General features: G+C 46.0%; 1 protein-coding gene across 1 annotated transcript; it reads right to left on the minus strand.

Annotated features, from left to right (window-relative positions):
* Positions 1-14,695: 14,695 nt before the first annotated feature.
* On the minus strand, positions 14,696-15,616 carry LOC128847840 (olfactory receptor 14A16-like). The gene has a single exon (XM_054047566.1). The coding sequence runs from the start codon at positions 15,614-15,616 to the stop codon at positions 14,696-14,698; it is 921 nt and encodes a 306-aa protein (XP_053903541.1).
* Positions 15,617-16,341: the final 725 nt, after the last annotated feature.

Here is a 16,341-nt window from a genome sequence, read left to right on the forward strand (position 1 = left end):
TTTTTGTTCTTAAAATCTACCAAAAAAAAAAAAAAAAAGAAAAGACATTTATTAATATTAAATCAGTGTTAACTCCACCTTCACAAAGACATTGGCTTTCGAAATTTCTTTAGTTTTCTAAATTCAACACTGTGTTTTCAGTTCTGCTACAGGAAACCCTGCTTCAGCGAACCCTATGAACTCCACCACTGGGGAGCTGCAACCATTGGGTGCTTGTGAGAGAAGAGGAGTGGTCTGCTTACCAAAAGGGGCCCTTGCTAGTCACAGTCTGCATTCATCTACATGCACCCTGGATGTTGCAGTCTTCCAAAGGTCCATAGAGTCCTCTTTGGGCCTAGAGATTCTGGGATGGGAAGCATGTGGGTTGCAGGGGTACTTACAGCCAGAGATTCTCAGAGTCCAGGAGTTCTCAACAAGGGGCTGCTAGGAAGTCATGATGACTAAACCTACCTACCGACATTGCTGAATGGGAGGGAGGTCCCAGTTAGATCCTTAATAGAAGGGAGGGGAATTGGAATGGAAAAGCTTGAGAACCACTGATTTCATGGATTTGAATTCTTGGACTGGTTATCAGAGATGTGTAGCACCTGTAACCCCCATGAACACATAGAGGAAAATTGTCCCTTTGTAGTGGCTCATCCACTGAAGAGGGTGACTCTGACTGACTGATCAGGGAGGAGTCGGTCCTCAGAACCACTGGAACCAATTTGCTGTAGTTTGGTGCCTACAGATACTGGTATTTACATATAAGCACCAGCACTGGAAAACTGACCACATAACGATTTCCATCCATGCACTCAAGTTGAGATGTTCACTGCCACTGAGTGATTATCAGTGGTTCACAGTCATGCTGGAAGGGCATAATGCGTAGGATCCCACAGGGATCATTTCTATGATAACAAACAGAAATCTGGTATGTATTAGCAGGAGTGTAGTAAGTAAGACATGAGAAGTAATTCTTCCACTCTACTCCAAACTGATTAGGCCTCAATTGGAATACCGTCTCCAGTTCTGGGTGCCAAATTTCAGAAAAGATGTGGACAAATTGGAGAAAGTCCAGAGAAGAGCAACAAAAATGATGAAAGATCTAGAAAACATGACCTATGTGGGAAGATTGAAAAAAAATTGGATTTGTTTAGTCTGTAGAAGAGAAGACCGAGAGGGGATGTGATAACAGTTTTCAAGTACATAAAAGGTTGTTATAAGGAGGAGGGAGAAAAAATTGTTCTTCTTAAACTCTGAGGTTAGGACAAGAAGCAATGGGCTTAAACTGCAGCAAGGGAGGTTTAGGTTGGACATTAGGAAAAACTTCCTACTGTCAGAGTGGCTAAGCACTGGAATAAGTTGCTTAGGGAGGTTGTGGAATCTCCATCATTGGAGATTTTTAAGAGCAGGAGGGCAAACACTTGTCAGGGATGGTCCAGATAATACTTAGCCCTGCCTTGAGTACAGGGGACTGGACTAGATGATGTCTCGAGGTCCCTTACATTTCTATGATTCTATGATTAGAGTTTTGACAGTAAACGCTGATTTCACTATACGCACACACATTGAGGAATTTTTTTTCCATCAATGATAATCACATTATCGTGGTGATCCTCTTTTACGGGAGCTCCATCTTCATCTATGTTCAACCCAGGATAAGCCATTCCTTGGACCTCAACAAAGTGGCCAGCACCTCAACGCAGTGCTGACACCCTTACTGAACCCGTTCATCTACAACCTGAGGAACTAGAAGGTCAAAGAGACCCTGAGAGAAACCTCGAGAGAAAGCTGTATTCCTTCAAGGAACCCCAGTGAGTTTCTAGGAGGGGAAATTGAGGAAAAGGTGAGAGGTGAAATTTTCAAAATCAGCTAAGTGACTTAGAAGCCAAAGTCCCATTTTTAAAAGTTTTTTAGTCACTCAGGCCAGATTTTCAGAGGTATTTAAGCACCTAATGGGATTTTCAAAGGTATCTAGGAACCTAAAACCCTTTGATTTCAATGGGTGTTAAGCACCTAGGTTGTTTAGAAAATACCATTAAGGGCTGGTCTACACTGGGGACGGGGTGGGAATCGATCCAGAATACCCAACTTCAGCTACGCAAATAGCGTAGCTGATGTCGAAGTATCTTGGATCGAATTACCTGTGTTCCACACGGCATGGGATCGACGGCCGCTGCTCCCCCGTCAACTGCGCTACCACCGCTCACTCTGGTGTGGTTGACGGTGAGCGCGTTCGGGGATCGATATATCGCATCTTAACGAGACGCGATATATCGATCCCGGATAAATCGATTGCTACCCGCCGATATGGCGTGCAGTGAAGACGTACCCTAAGTGTCTAAATACCCTTAAAAATGATGCTATTAGACTCATAAGGGCTTAGGTCACTTTTGAAAATGAGACTTAAGCTCCTAAATCACTTAGAAAGTTTGAGAAGTTTTCCCAATGGCAGTAAATGGAGGAGACTGGCTGTGTGTGTGTGTGTGTGTGTGCACGCGTGCACATGCGTGTATGCTTACACTTGGTTACATGAGAGAGAGAGACAATGTACAGCCAAACAATCTATAGCCAGGTCTACACTAGAAAAAGCTTTGTCAATATAGCTATAGCAGCAAACTCTCCTAGTGTGAATGTCCTAGTGCTTTTGCTGGTATAACTTCCACCAGCCCATTCGAGTTCACATAACATCCCAGCATAAGCTACTGCAATTAGGCATATGGCAATATGAGAGTAGGAAAACATTTGGGGCTGGATTCAGGTTTGAGCACTACAGGCCAGTGTGCAGGGCCCTAGCTGCAGGAGTCATGACATTACGGCAGAATCTCAGCTTTCATTTTTTAAATGAAACTAATTTTCTAGTCCTTATGGGTGGGAAGCATTTTGTGAATCATTTCAGGTTCTAGCAATCAGTATTTTTGGACAAAATTGTTGTGTCAGAACTTTGCATCCAGCTCTACTTATGAGCTACCTTGTCATTTATATTGGCCAGAAGCTAGAGTGAGCTCCTTCCCTGTATCATTTGAAGAATTGAGTGAATACAGCAAAATCATCCCTGTGTGAATAGCAATGTTACTTTTTCTATTAATTTGATTCATCCAAGTCCATGGCCACTGTGTGAATAGTCCATCAACAAAGATAGAAAAGATAATGGGATGAAATGAATAAGCAATCGGGATGAAATTTTAAATGGAGCCTAAGGGAATTAGGTGCTGAACTCCCATTGCAAGTCAATAGTAGTTGGGTGCCCAAATACCTTAGGCCCATTTGAATTTCCCTTTCCTCAGGGTGTCCTGGCCCTTTAAGGGGAGAATGGCTCATCCACACCTGTGCTTTGTCATCTCTTCCCAGGTGATGGGCTTGGGCTTGGGGCTGGGCTAGGTCAGTGACCAGGCACAGGAGGGAGCCAGATCCATCACAGTGAGGGGGACCAATGGGTTGGAAAGACCTAGGGGAGGTCTCTGTGGAGAGGCCCAGGGACTGGGGTGGGCCTGGGAGAGTGCCATTGCTCAGAGATCTAAGAGCACAGAGAACTGGGCCTGACACCCTGATCCAAGAGTAAAGGCTAGAAGAATTTCAGGGATAAGGAGACTCCCGCAGGGGATCCAAAAGGGACCCAGGGTCAGGGATCATCTGGGAAGAAGCTCATCACAGCAGCCAGAGGGGATTAGGATCTCAGGAGGGGCATAATGGCCTGGTGAGCCTGGGGAATGGAGCCCAGAGATTCCGGCTTTTAAGTGTTATTCTCAGTTAATAAACCAAACCCCAGAGGGGAGTGTAATTCCAATGCACCAATTGCAGTGGGACGTTTAACTGGGGAAGGAGAGGAATTGAGGAAGTGTCTGTGTGTGACAGCAGTTCAATTAAGACCCTGTTATTTGCAGCCTTTGGCACTAACCCTGACTTTGCCCCTAATCCAACAAAGAACTTAAGCATGAATTTGACTTTAAGTTTTCAATGAGACTACTCTACTGGTTAAAGTTAAGCACATGCTGAAGTGGTTTCCTGAATCAGGGCCCTGGTACAGAATATTCAAGGGAGGAAGGGAGAGGCTTGAGTCATACTCATGTGTGCTCAGGGTGGATCCCTGGTGGTGTGAATTATCAGAGCAGTATCTACTTTAATGGAGCTCTGACAATCCACACCAGCTGAGGTTGGCCCCTTCACTTTAAACTTTCTAACACATCAATGTATCCAATCAGAGAAAAGAAACAGAGTGTCTTACAAAAAATGTATCCAGTCGGAAGAGCTCCAAGTTCAAACACCGAGTGCTTATGATGAGCTGATTGTAAAGGAGTTGTGGAATAAGAAATATTCATAGACATGCTTTGGTGAATAATGTTTCATAATGAATATTTATAAGAAAATCATGATCTGGACATAGACAGCCTTGAACAGGAAAAAAGTCACAATAGTTGCATACATTCTTTATCTATCTCTCTATCTCTCACCATTTCTATCTATCTATGTATCTATCTATTTATCTATCTTCAGCATCATCATCGTAACCTTCTATCTAGCTCTCTGTCTATCAACATATTAACAATCAATCAGAAATGTATCATTATGGCAAAATGAGCTTATGTATTCAGAGAAGGATTGGTCCTATCTGTCTGTCCGTTTAATCACATAATCTCCTTTTATCTGTCATATATGTACTGTACACAACCATGCACAGAGAGGGAAGAATAAGAGTAATCAGCCAAATTCTGAGATCCTTTTTCAGCTGGGATGTGACCAGATTTACACTGGATGGTGTATGGAATGCCAGGTCAGTGCCCATAAAGGCACTTTTACACCAAGGTTAGACCAGAATGACCCCAGATCAGCAATTTACATGAGCTTTTATATCATCAAATCTTAGAACTGTAAGGCTAGAAGGGACCCCAAGAAGTCATCAAGTCTAGCCCCCTGTTCCGAGGCAAGACTAAATAAATCTAGAGCAGCCCTGATGGGTGCTTATGCAACAAGTTCTTAAAAGCCTCCCGTGGTGGGGTTTCCACAATCTCCCTGGGCAGCTTATTCCCGATCTTAACTACCCTCGTGAATTTAGTTCAGACTCTTTCAGAAAGAACCTCATCAGAGTTAAACCAGAGCTGTCAATGGAGCTAATCCACATTTGCACAGGTCTATCAGAGATGGAAATATCATCCTTACATCTCTGTTGCACTCACTTTCTCCAGGCTGCCTTTAGCCACATTGGGATCTTTGGGTGTATTGACCATTGGCCAAATCCTGACCCCTTTGAAGTGTGTGGCTAAATCCCAGGGATTTAAATGGGATCCAAATTTGGCCTCCGTTATCCAGAATCAGATTTTCTTTAGAAAACAGTGGAAGAAATTTCTCTTTACAAAAGCATTGTCACCATAGCAAAAACGGCACATATTTTATTGATTTATTGAGATTTTTTCCTTCAAGTAATATAAAAAAAATAAAAAATAATTAAAGTGACATTTACTCTGATTTCATTTGATGTTTTTGCACTTAAAAAAGTGAGAAAAAGTGAAGGGAACAAAAGAAACTTTCTTGAACTTCTTAATGTTTTCCCAAATTTTTTCAATGGAAAACAAATAAGTGAAAAATATTTTTTTTCCTCACTTTCTCCAATTATTCCAATGGGGAAAAGGGGGAAAGGTAAAAAACTGAAAGTAGGAATGTCCCCACTGTTTTAACATATTTTTAAAAAATTGTCTGAATTTCCCCAATAGTTTATTTTTGTTTTGAAACTTTTTCCGAAAATTAAAAAAAATACTCATCCTAAATGACATTTTTTCATGATTTTTTTCATTTTTGATGAACTCCAATATTTCAACAAAAATATATTCCATTAAAAATAAATCAGTTTATAGAAGAAAAAGTTTATTTTTGCTGGATGGGCTTTAAAAAAGCCGGCTGAGGTTTTACAGAGCTGCCAATTCCCACCAGCAGAAGGTCGGACCGTAAAAATTGTGAACTGCCCTAGAGCTTGGCTAAGGCAGAGCTCAGGGTGCCCAGTTCTGCCTTGTGAACCTCTGCACTGTGGAAAGTGATTAAATGGAAACCTCTGAAATCTCAATTCCCACCAGCTGAGGAGCCAACCGAGTGAGTTAATTAGTGGCTGTTACAAGCTCACTGGTTAGCAGCCAAGTTTTCTAGGTGCTCTAAAATCCATGTACTGAATCACATTGTCTTGAAAATTGCAGTGTCTCTTTGATGTCTGAGGTAGTGTAAGTGGGGCAAATTTGGAGTCACTTGGTCTAGGAGTTCCTGAGAAATAACACCTCAAAATAGAGGACTTGAGAGTGAAAAACTGCAGTTTTCCATGGCTTGGCTCCTGTTTTGGTTTCAGACGGGTGTTGATCCTTTATCTCTCTCTTCCTCCGCCAAGGATGCTGGTTGTACAAGGCAAGTTGGTACCCCCGGGCTGGCCTGAGGTGATGTCTGTAAGGCACAAATGATGATTCCCCTGGGAGATGACTCTACAGTATATGCCCAGACTGGCACCCCCAGCTGGGCTGTGCCTCTCAGCTAGACACAGAGCAGGGGCCGGGGTGTTGGTGGGAGAGGGGCAGGGAGACACTCGCTTTCCACAGCTTTCCTCAGGACAGCTGAAGTGCTCTGGAGGGAGACAGCAAGGCAGGCACCAGGTGACAAGAAGGCAATTCCTACAGCGAATGGGCTGAGGATTTCAAGCTCATATCTCAGATTGATTTCCTTCAGTAGGAACGTACATACCAGGCTGGCTCATCGGCCCCTCTAGCCACTCCTTACTGCCCCGGTCACACCTCTGGGTCCATCAAGCCTGCTGTCTCCACCCATTTCCCTTCCACCCCAGATCAGACCTCTGGGCCCATCCAGCCCACTAAACCCGGCTAATCTGGTAATCCCCAGGTATCTGCTGCACCAGAACAGACCCGTGGTCTGGATACTTCAGCCACTTATTGGGCCTGTGTAAGACATGCATCCCTGAAGCACCATTTCACACTGGCTGCCATGGAGGCTCAGGTGGGGCTGCGAGTCAGGACTGAGGGGTACCAGCAGAGCTGTTGGTGTGGGGAGCCCAGGGCTCATGATCTGTGTTATCCCATCCTCAAGCTCCCTCCCGACAGCTTTCCCACTGTCCCAGAATCCTTGCAGAGGAGTGAGGAAGTGACTTGTCCTTGTCTTACTTCCCCTCCCAGAGCTGAGAGAGAACCTAGTAGTCCTGGTTACAAGCCCCCTGCTCTAAACACTAGACCCCACTTCCCTCCCAGTGCTGCTAAGTCATTGTGTGGTAGAGCAGAGAATGCAGGCTGGGTCTGCTCAGCACCTCGCTAGCTCCCTCCCTGTTGGACGAGGTTGTACTAATGTAGATGGAATAAATGGGCCAAAGGTGCTAACAGACCCCAGTCACTGTCGAGCATTAGACATGTTAAGCGACGTACAGGTTTGGTATCCAGAGACCTCAGCCTGCTCAGTGGCATGGCAAACACACCATGAATCATGCCTTTAACCTGTTATCAAAGACAAGGAAAAGGAGAAAAAGCAGCTAAAGCATTTGAAATGTAAAGCATTCAATAAGGCTTCATTTGAACACCATCCCTCCTTCCTCTGGGCTTGAGCTGGGAGAGTTTTAGAAGGAAAATCCAGCCCATCAGACAGTCTTTTAGATGGTATCAGAGATGGTAATAACTGTCCTTGCAAGTGAAAGAGAAGTTAGCTGAGATGGGCTGGAGCTGCAGTTGTCATAGATGCTGCTATTGAAGTTCGATCCCATTTCATCTTGGGTGGGGTTTGGGATTCATCTGGAGTAGGTGGGGGGTGACGGTGTCCTCTGGGTCCCTATCTCTGGCCCAGTCTGGCCAGGACATCTCTCAGGATCAGGAGGACGAAGAGCTGGAATCGCAGGGATGGGGTGTGTGGCAGATCTGATGGTGAATCTGGCTCCAGTAGCCTCTGTTGTTCTTTCTCATTTTCCCCCCAAAGTCTTTTTCTTGAAGGACCCCAAAGGGAGTGATGGGTGGAATAGCCCATCCGCTCGCTATTTTGTCCACCAATTAGGCCTAGTTTCCAACACACAATTTGGGTTCACTGATTCCTGGCCCCACACTTCTCTTGTTTACCAGGCATGATCTTAACATAGACCTTGAGTGATATCAGGAGGATATTAGTCCTGTTGGACTAATTCAGTCTTTCTGTCTCTCTTTCCCACCTTTTCCCGTCAACCTTTGTTATTGTAGGTTGTTGTGACAACTTAGGAACTTTCATATGCTTTTTACAGTTGAGATCACAAAGAGGGTGAATTTGTCGATCCACTTATCACACCACTGCCCTTCCTCTGCTTGTAGGAGATGGACCTCCTGGAGCCCATGAGAGGGGAGAACAGCACCTCGGTGATCAAATTCATCCTCCTAGGTCTCTCCAGCAACCTGCAGGAGCAGCTCATCCTCTTTGGGGTCTTCACAGCCATATACCTGGTGGCCCCGATGAACAATGTGCTCATCTTACCGCTGATCAGTCTGGACTCCAGGCTACACACACTCATGTATTTCCTCCTGGGCAAACTTTCAGTGTTGGACATTGGCTACATCAGCTCCACCATGCCCAAGATGTTGACCAATTATCTGTTTCAGGACAAGTCCATCTCATGGGCTTTCTGCCTCACTCAGATGTTCTTCTTCATCTCCTTCTGGGGGATCAAGTGCCTGCTGCTGGGGGTCATGCCTATGACTGCTACGTTGTCATCTGTCATCCTCTGCACTACGGCACATTCATGCTGGGGGTCTGGTGCCACTGGGCTCTTAGCTATTGTAGGTCACATGTCTGTGCCACAAACACATATTTATTTCAACAAAGCCCTGGTGACACCCATTGGGCATCATCTGTAGATAGCAGTGGATATGGATGACGAGAGAAGCAAAAGGATCTTTTCAGAACCACCATGTTTTTTTCTGGACAGGAGCTCTATTCTGTGCCTGTCTGGGTTCCCCTCACATTCACCCCTAGAACCTCTCCATAAGTGCAGCACAAAGACGGATGCATCCATCTGCCACATAGGAGGCTCAGTGAAATGGCCTCTTCATCTTCATGACCTATTCTGAGCTGAGTGAGAATCCCTCCAGGAGATGGTACAGCCTGAAACAAGTGTTCAGATAGGTGTTAACTGTTTCACTCGTACCAGCCACGCCCATGCCAGCAGGGTTTCATGGTGTTGTCGGTGCATGCCCCACATGTGCCTCTTCTCAGCTTCACACCTCAAGGGGTGGTGCTTCCCTAGACCCGGCACACATGGGGAAGGGTTTAAGGAGACGGGTTCAGCCCCCACAGAATGGCAAAGACAAACCCTCCGAGATCACGTGAAGGGAGCAGGGAAGGTTGGACCCCCATAGATGGGTTGGGAACCCCCAGATATTGGTACAGACATGGGAGGGGAATGTGGGATTTTCAGGTGCCCGTCCCCATTTTCCCCCAGGCTGCTGTCACTCACCCTCATGTTCCCCTTCCCAGTGCCCCACCCCTTCCCATCTCCTCACACCCAACCCATCTCCTATACACCCTTCTCATTAATCCTCCTCCCCATAATCACCCCTCCACTCACGGCCCCAAAAACACCTCTCTCCCTTTCCCACCAACTCTTCCACCCCCAATAATCCCACCTCCCAGTGAGCGTGTGCATGGGTTATTTATTTTCATTTCAAAAATAGTTTCAGCACCTTCTCGATATTCGGCTGTGCTCAAGGGACAGTTCCCCAAGATTAGAAACCCTTCAACAGAGGCAGGTGTAACCTGCTTTTACTCACAGATTTCTGCCCAGGGTTAGATTTTAACTCACAGGGCCTAGGTTTGTTGGCCAGAACATTCTCCTTTCAGCAGCTATGGGGCTACGAGTCAGAAACAGCTTGCAACCAGCTCCTCCTTTCGCCAGGCACATTCACAGTGAAATTTGTTTGGCGCGACTACAACCACTTCAAAGGCTGACGCGCCTAACTGAGAACTAAACACTGTGGCTGATAATGCTGTCACTTTATTTCCCCACGAGATCCAGTGGGTGGATTGCACTCTGCTGAGCTTTGGGGTCCCTGGTGTGAGGATCTGAGCCCCAGTTTGATCTCTAGCTGTGCACAATAAAATCAGCACCAAAATGAACCAACTGTAAGAAAAGTTAGAAATACTCCACTGCAGTCAACTGATTTCTCTCTCATTCATCCTGGTGTAAATCAGGAGTAATCCCACTGGAATCAATAGAGCTGATTTCCCAGTCACTCATCTCAGGCTAAGTCCATGGTGTTACGGTGGAGTATGTCTGGTTTCAGGGAGAGGAGATTCAGGGCCTTTGACTCCAGCCTCTGCCACATCCTCCACCCCTTGAATGCTCTTACACTAGTCCCCAGGTGTCTCCTTCCCTCTGCCTTACACAGCCCAGACCCCCAAACACCCCCCCTCCCCTCTTACAACCTTCCACCTCACAAATACTCCCGGGCCCCGTTCTCTGAGATTCCCCCTCCCATGGCCCAGAGTCAATTTCCCACCCAGAGTTCCTCACTCAGCTTCCTCAGAGATCCCTGCTGAACCCCTCTGCTCACCAGTCCCCTTCTCTACTCAGCCCCGCTCCTCTGATATGACCCCAGCCCCAGGGAATCACCCTGCCCCGCTTCCTTCAATCCCACCTCCAAATACCAGACATTCTCTCCTGCTTCTCTCCTTTGGCCATCCCTGGCCACCACTTCCTTCCCACCCCACTCTCCTCCTTCCTCTGCCTGGCCCTCTCTAGAGCTGGGGTGGGGGGCTTTCTGTCCCTCATCCCATTTAGTCCATCACCTCTCAGCCAAGCTTGCCCAAGGAGGGGAGTAGGGAGCTCCCATCTGTGGAGTAGATCCCTGTCTGCTAGGAACTGCAGAGAGACCCAGAAACTCAAGACATCCAACAAAGGGACACGACAATGGCTGTGGGAGAATACAGTTATGGGGGCATGAGAGAGAGGGATAACCAAACAATTCTGGCAGTGGGTGGATAGATAGATAGATAGATAGATAGATAGATAGATAGATAGATAGATAGATAGATATCACCAATGATTGCAGATATTGGAGGCTGGAATGCATTGCAAGATGGGAAAATTCCTGAAAGAACAGCACAGTAAGTTTGCCATTTCAATTAAATATGTTAGAGTAGTAATATACAGGGCTAATTTAAGAACATACATTTGAATTATGTTTGGAACTCTTTAAGACCTTTGCTATCAAGTCAATCAAACATCTAGAGCCTATGAGATTTTTTTTAATCAACAAAAAATTGGGCTTTCATAGAATTCCCAAAATCTCTGATTGTTTTGGCAAGTGAGAAAACAAACATTTTCAGCTAAAAATTGCAGACAACTGCTTTTTTTCTGCCTATGTCCACCCAAAAAAACCCATGGGTTTTCAGTTTTCCTATGTATATATATGAAGTATCAGTGAAATATATTTGAGGATACCTGAGACTTTCTGTGAAGATTTGATTAATTGAAAACACAATTTTCCTTTGAAAACAATTTAAGCAGAAAATTTCTGACCACCCTTAATTGGAAACTGAGCTTTAAGAAAGACTGGGGAATGCAAATATTGTCCAATTATACGATCTTTTCAAACCCATACACTCTATTGCATCCCTTCTTTTTTCTGTTTCAGAGGGGTAGCTGCCAGATAATAAACTGAGTAAGTAGGAAAGGTGATAGCCCACAGAATTTGTCTTGTAGACTAGTGCCTTTAAATTCAGGGTGAGAGTTGAACCAAGCAGCCAAAACGTATCCTGACATGGAGGGGAGGTGGACTTCAAGGAGATCAAGAACAGGAAACCTTGTGTCCAAATGGCAGCCAGTACCTGGATGAGTGGGTTTTCAATTCTGCACTGAACACTGCAATCAGGTTTGCTCTAATCTTATGTGGAGACAATGAGATGGATCAGTTCTTCTGTGAAATCCCCCAGTACTTTGCCTTAAGCTGCTTCCTTTTTATAATTGTGTCCAAATTGCTAAGTCCTTCTTTTCACCTATAAAGCAAGCGCACTTGTCCAAGGCAATGTGTCTGACATGAAACCTGGAGGAAAAAGACAGGAGTTTGGTCTCATACCAGAGATGCGGTTTTCTAAGAGTCCTGAAGTGTTAAACTCAAGTTCCCAAGAACTCCTTTAATTCCATTAGGCCCCACTCCAGAAGGGAACCACAATGTTCCTTGTTGGACAATATACCCGCCACCAGTGCCACTGGGTCAGAATGTAAGAGATTCAGTTGGTTGGAAAATATTTCTGGTAGAGGAGGTATCTAGGAAGCCGTGCAGAAGCTGTTCGGGAGGGGTGATCATGGTGGGTTGAGGTAGCTGGCCATTCACTTGGTTTTAAGACGGATAATCCCTTTTGATGTGGCTTGTCCCCTGTCTGGTACTGAGAGAAAACCAGACATGGTTTTGTCCAGTATCACGAACTAGGGAGGCATGCAAGGTCACAATGGTGGGTGACGCCACAGCTTTCCCGGAAGTACCAGAATGTCCAGTATTCTGGGAACGCATCAGTGGCCAACGAAGTTGAGGGAAGAGCGGGGCAAGATTTTTCCAAGCCATTGGCAGATTGTATTATTTAGCAAAAAACATAGGAGCATTTGTCACGAATAGGCTGAGAAAACCATTTCCAAATGACAAGTTACTTTGATCAACTCTACCAACCTGAGCTGAGAGCAACACACACACCCCTGCCCATGCCATCCACCTTCGGTCTCCAGGGTGCAGAGGGACTAGGAATGGGCATGTCTGAGAGGATCCGGGAATAAACCTGCCACTGCTCTCACTAAGGAGACACTCCCCTCTTAGGTCTGACTCCCACTGCTGATCTCCAGTAGCTTGGTAGGCAACATCGGCCTCTGATGAGTGCAGGAATAAGGTCCCCTGAAGTTCTCAGGCCATTTGCGCATATGCAAAGATCAACATGAAATCTGTGCTGGCACGAGTGGGACTCAACAGAGACATCTAGGGCCCAAAGTACGAGATTCAACAGCTTGAGCTGAACAGCCAGGCTGCCTGACAGTCACTGGAATAGCCCCCTATCCTCTAGGTGGGGCACAGGGGGGCCTTATAACACGCACTGCCCATGTGTCATGTTTACACAGTGACACTGCACAGCTGCAGGGGTCGAAGGCTTCATCTGCGTTTGAGGCACCTCCCTCAGCCAGGAGGACAGGGAGTCACAGACAGTTGTACTAATGCAACACCATGGATTCTACTGGAGTTTATTCTCTTTGTGGCCCCTTCTCCTCTTCCCCTCCATGAACATCCATACAGTCACAGAGTCATAGAGTTAAAGGCCAGAAGGAACGACCATTTCATCCAGTCTGACTTGCTCTATGCCAACACCACCTGGCACCTGCAGACGAAACCCAACAAACGAAATTAGACTAAAGTGTCACAGCCCTCAGGAGACTAGACAGTTCTGTGCCATTGGCAAACAATAGGAGAGACCGAAGGCCACCAGTGCCCAAGACCCCTGCAATGGCATTGAAATGATTGTGATACCCCCAGAATATCCTGGCAAGTGAACCGCACCATACGCTGCAGAAGAATGCGAACCCTTTACACCCATTCCCCCCAAGTTCCCTGCCAATCTTTCCGGGTGGGAAATTGCTTCCTGACCCCCACATGGCAATCAGTTAGAGCATGTGGGCAAGACCAAGCCAGCCAAGCTCCCGAGTGAGAGGGAATGGCTCAGTATCACGTCAGAGCCCTGGCACATCCCACCCATTGGCCAATCTGCAGCTAGGGCCACCCTAATGTTTCAGAGATTAAAAAAAACCCTCCCAGAATACACTGGCATTTGGGGGGAAGGAAACCCTGTATCATGAGCTTTTATGACCATAAAACATATGCAGCAAATGAGCCCAAGGGCTATTGAGCCCGGCCCCCCACCATCAGAAGCAGCCCCATCATACAATCACACTCAGCTATGTGTCCATCTTGCTCTTCAAACTAATTCAGTCGTTTGCCTTCCACAACTCCTATTGGGAGGCTGCTCCAGAACATCACCCCGTTGATTGTTAGAAACCTCCTGTAATTTCTAGCCAGTCTCTTCATCTCTCACAAGCCCAAATGTACACCTGAGCCAGGCTAACACAGTCTGGCTTCTTGTCCCCCTCTAGTGGTTAGGCCACAAATGGTGGTTTATAAGACAGTGGGCCCAGTCCCCAGTTTGTGGCAATGGATATACAGCCCCATTGGAGGGAGTAGGTCAGATGCACAGATGCTGAAAATTGCTTTAGCGCCACCAGAGGCAATGGAACTACACTGATGTGTTGCATATCTACCCAAAATCTCTTCTCACCTACCCCAGTCTTTCACCAGTCTGACTCCTTTGGTTCCAACAAAGCCACTCCTGATTTATGCACACAAGCAAGACAACTCCCATCATTGTTTTCAGTGGTCATGGAATGGGTGCATGTGGCCAAGCAGTGTAACGGATATTGTTTTGGCACAGAATGAAAGTCTGATTCCTCTTGTTCACACACTTTACACCCATTTAACTCCACACCTGGACCAGATTTTCTCCTGGTAAAAATCACTGCAGTGGCAGTGTCATCAAAAGAGTTTATCTGGATTTGCATTGGTGCTACTGAGATCAGAATCAGACCTGTTTGTGTTCAAGCTGTGTGGTCATGGAAATAACTGACATTAATGAACAGATACTATGTGAGCAAACTTTAATTAGCTAAAGACATAAAAAATTAATTCTTGGTGAATTACCTACACCCAGTCAGTCTCCTCAGGGCAGCTTTCATCTCCTTGTTCCTCAGGCTGTAGATAATTGGATTCATGATTGGTGGCAATACGGAATAGAGAACAGCCGCCACAAGATCCAGAGCAGATGGGGAGCTGGAGGTGGGTTTCAGGTAGGCAAAGGCCCCAGTGCAAACAAACAAGGAGACCACAGTGAGGTGAGGAAGGCAGGTGGAGAAGGCTTTATGCCGGCCCTGCTCAGATGGGATTCTGAGCACTGATTTGAAGAGCTGAACATATGACACAATCATAAAAACAAAGCAGCCTAAGAGTAAACATGCACTGAATGCAAGAACCCCAAATTCACTCAGATATGAGTCAGAGCAGGAGAGCTTGAGTAGCTGGGGGATCTCACAGAAGAACTGATCCACCATGTTGCCTCCACAGAAGGTCAATGCAAACGAGTTCCCGGTGTGTAGTACAGAGAAGAGAATCCCGGTGATCCAGGCACTAGCTGCCATTTGGACACAAGCTGTGCTGTTCATCATTGTGTCATAGTGCAGTGGTTGGCAGATGGCAACATATCGATCGTATGCCATGATGGTGAGAAGGGAAAAATCTGCTCTCAACAAGAAGAAGAGGAAAAAGACTTGGGCAACACATCCAGCATAGGATATGGACTTGGTGTTCATGAGGGAGTTTGCCATGGATTTGGGGACGGTGACAGAGATGGAGCCAATGTCTAGGATGGACAGATTCATCAGGAAGAAGTACATGGGGGTGTGAAGGTGGTGGTCAAAGGCTATGGCCATGAAGATAAGAAGATTCCCCACCAGGGCTACAAGGTAAATCACAAGAAACACCACAAAGTGCAAAATCTGCAGCTCCCGAACATCAGAGAATCTGAGGAGAAGGAACTCGGTCACGGTGGTTTGGTTGGACATTTTCTTTATCAGGAGATCGTGTGATGGTTGCAGAGAGAGGGACAAGAGCAATGGACAGGATTAGATCATTAAAATAATTCTCCTTTTGTGAAAACCACCTTAATTTCCTTGAGTCAGACCCTTAGCTTGTGAAGATTGGTGTAATATGGGAATGAAGATGGAGAAAACAGCTCCACTGACTCCAATGGAGTTACTCCTGTTTTACACTGGGGTGAGAGAAAATAGAATCATCTCAATGGACTCCACAGCGGTTACTCATAATTTACACCAGGGTAATGAAGCGGAGAAATTGGAACTATTGTTTTGAGAAATTTCTATACCTCTGTTACCCAGAGGTGGGTGAACTCTGGATAACGGTGTATAAGTGTTACTATCCTCAGTTTTCCGAGGGGAATTTGGGGGTCTGTCTGGCCAGATTCTGCTGTCAGGGACATACTGTGAATGTGGGATAATTTCACTGCATGCCATGGAATTACTCCCACTTTATACTGCTCTAAACACAAGCAGCTTTTCGCCTAGAGGTGACCAAACCCAGCCATAAATACACAGAAACTCGAGTCCTGAATACGGCTCCCTTCCTGCTTCTCTAACCACTCAACTAAAAACCCTTCCAGAGCTTGGAAGAGAACCCAGGAGTCCTGACTCCCAGTTCGAACCCGTGCTGTAACCCACTAAATCCAACACCCCTCCCAGAGCTGGAAATACAGGCCAGGAGTTCTGGCTCT

The sequence above is a fragment of the Malaclemys terrapin genome, chromosome 13 (assembly GCF_027887155.1).
Source record: "Malaclemys terrapin pileata isolate rMalTer1 chromosome 13, rMalTer1.hap1, whole genome shotgun sequence".
Taxonomy (NCBI): Eukaryota; Metazoa; Chordata; order Testudines; family Emydidae; genus Malaclemys; species Malaclemys terrapin.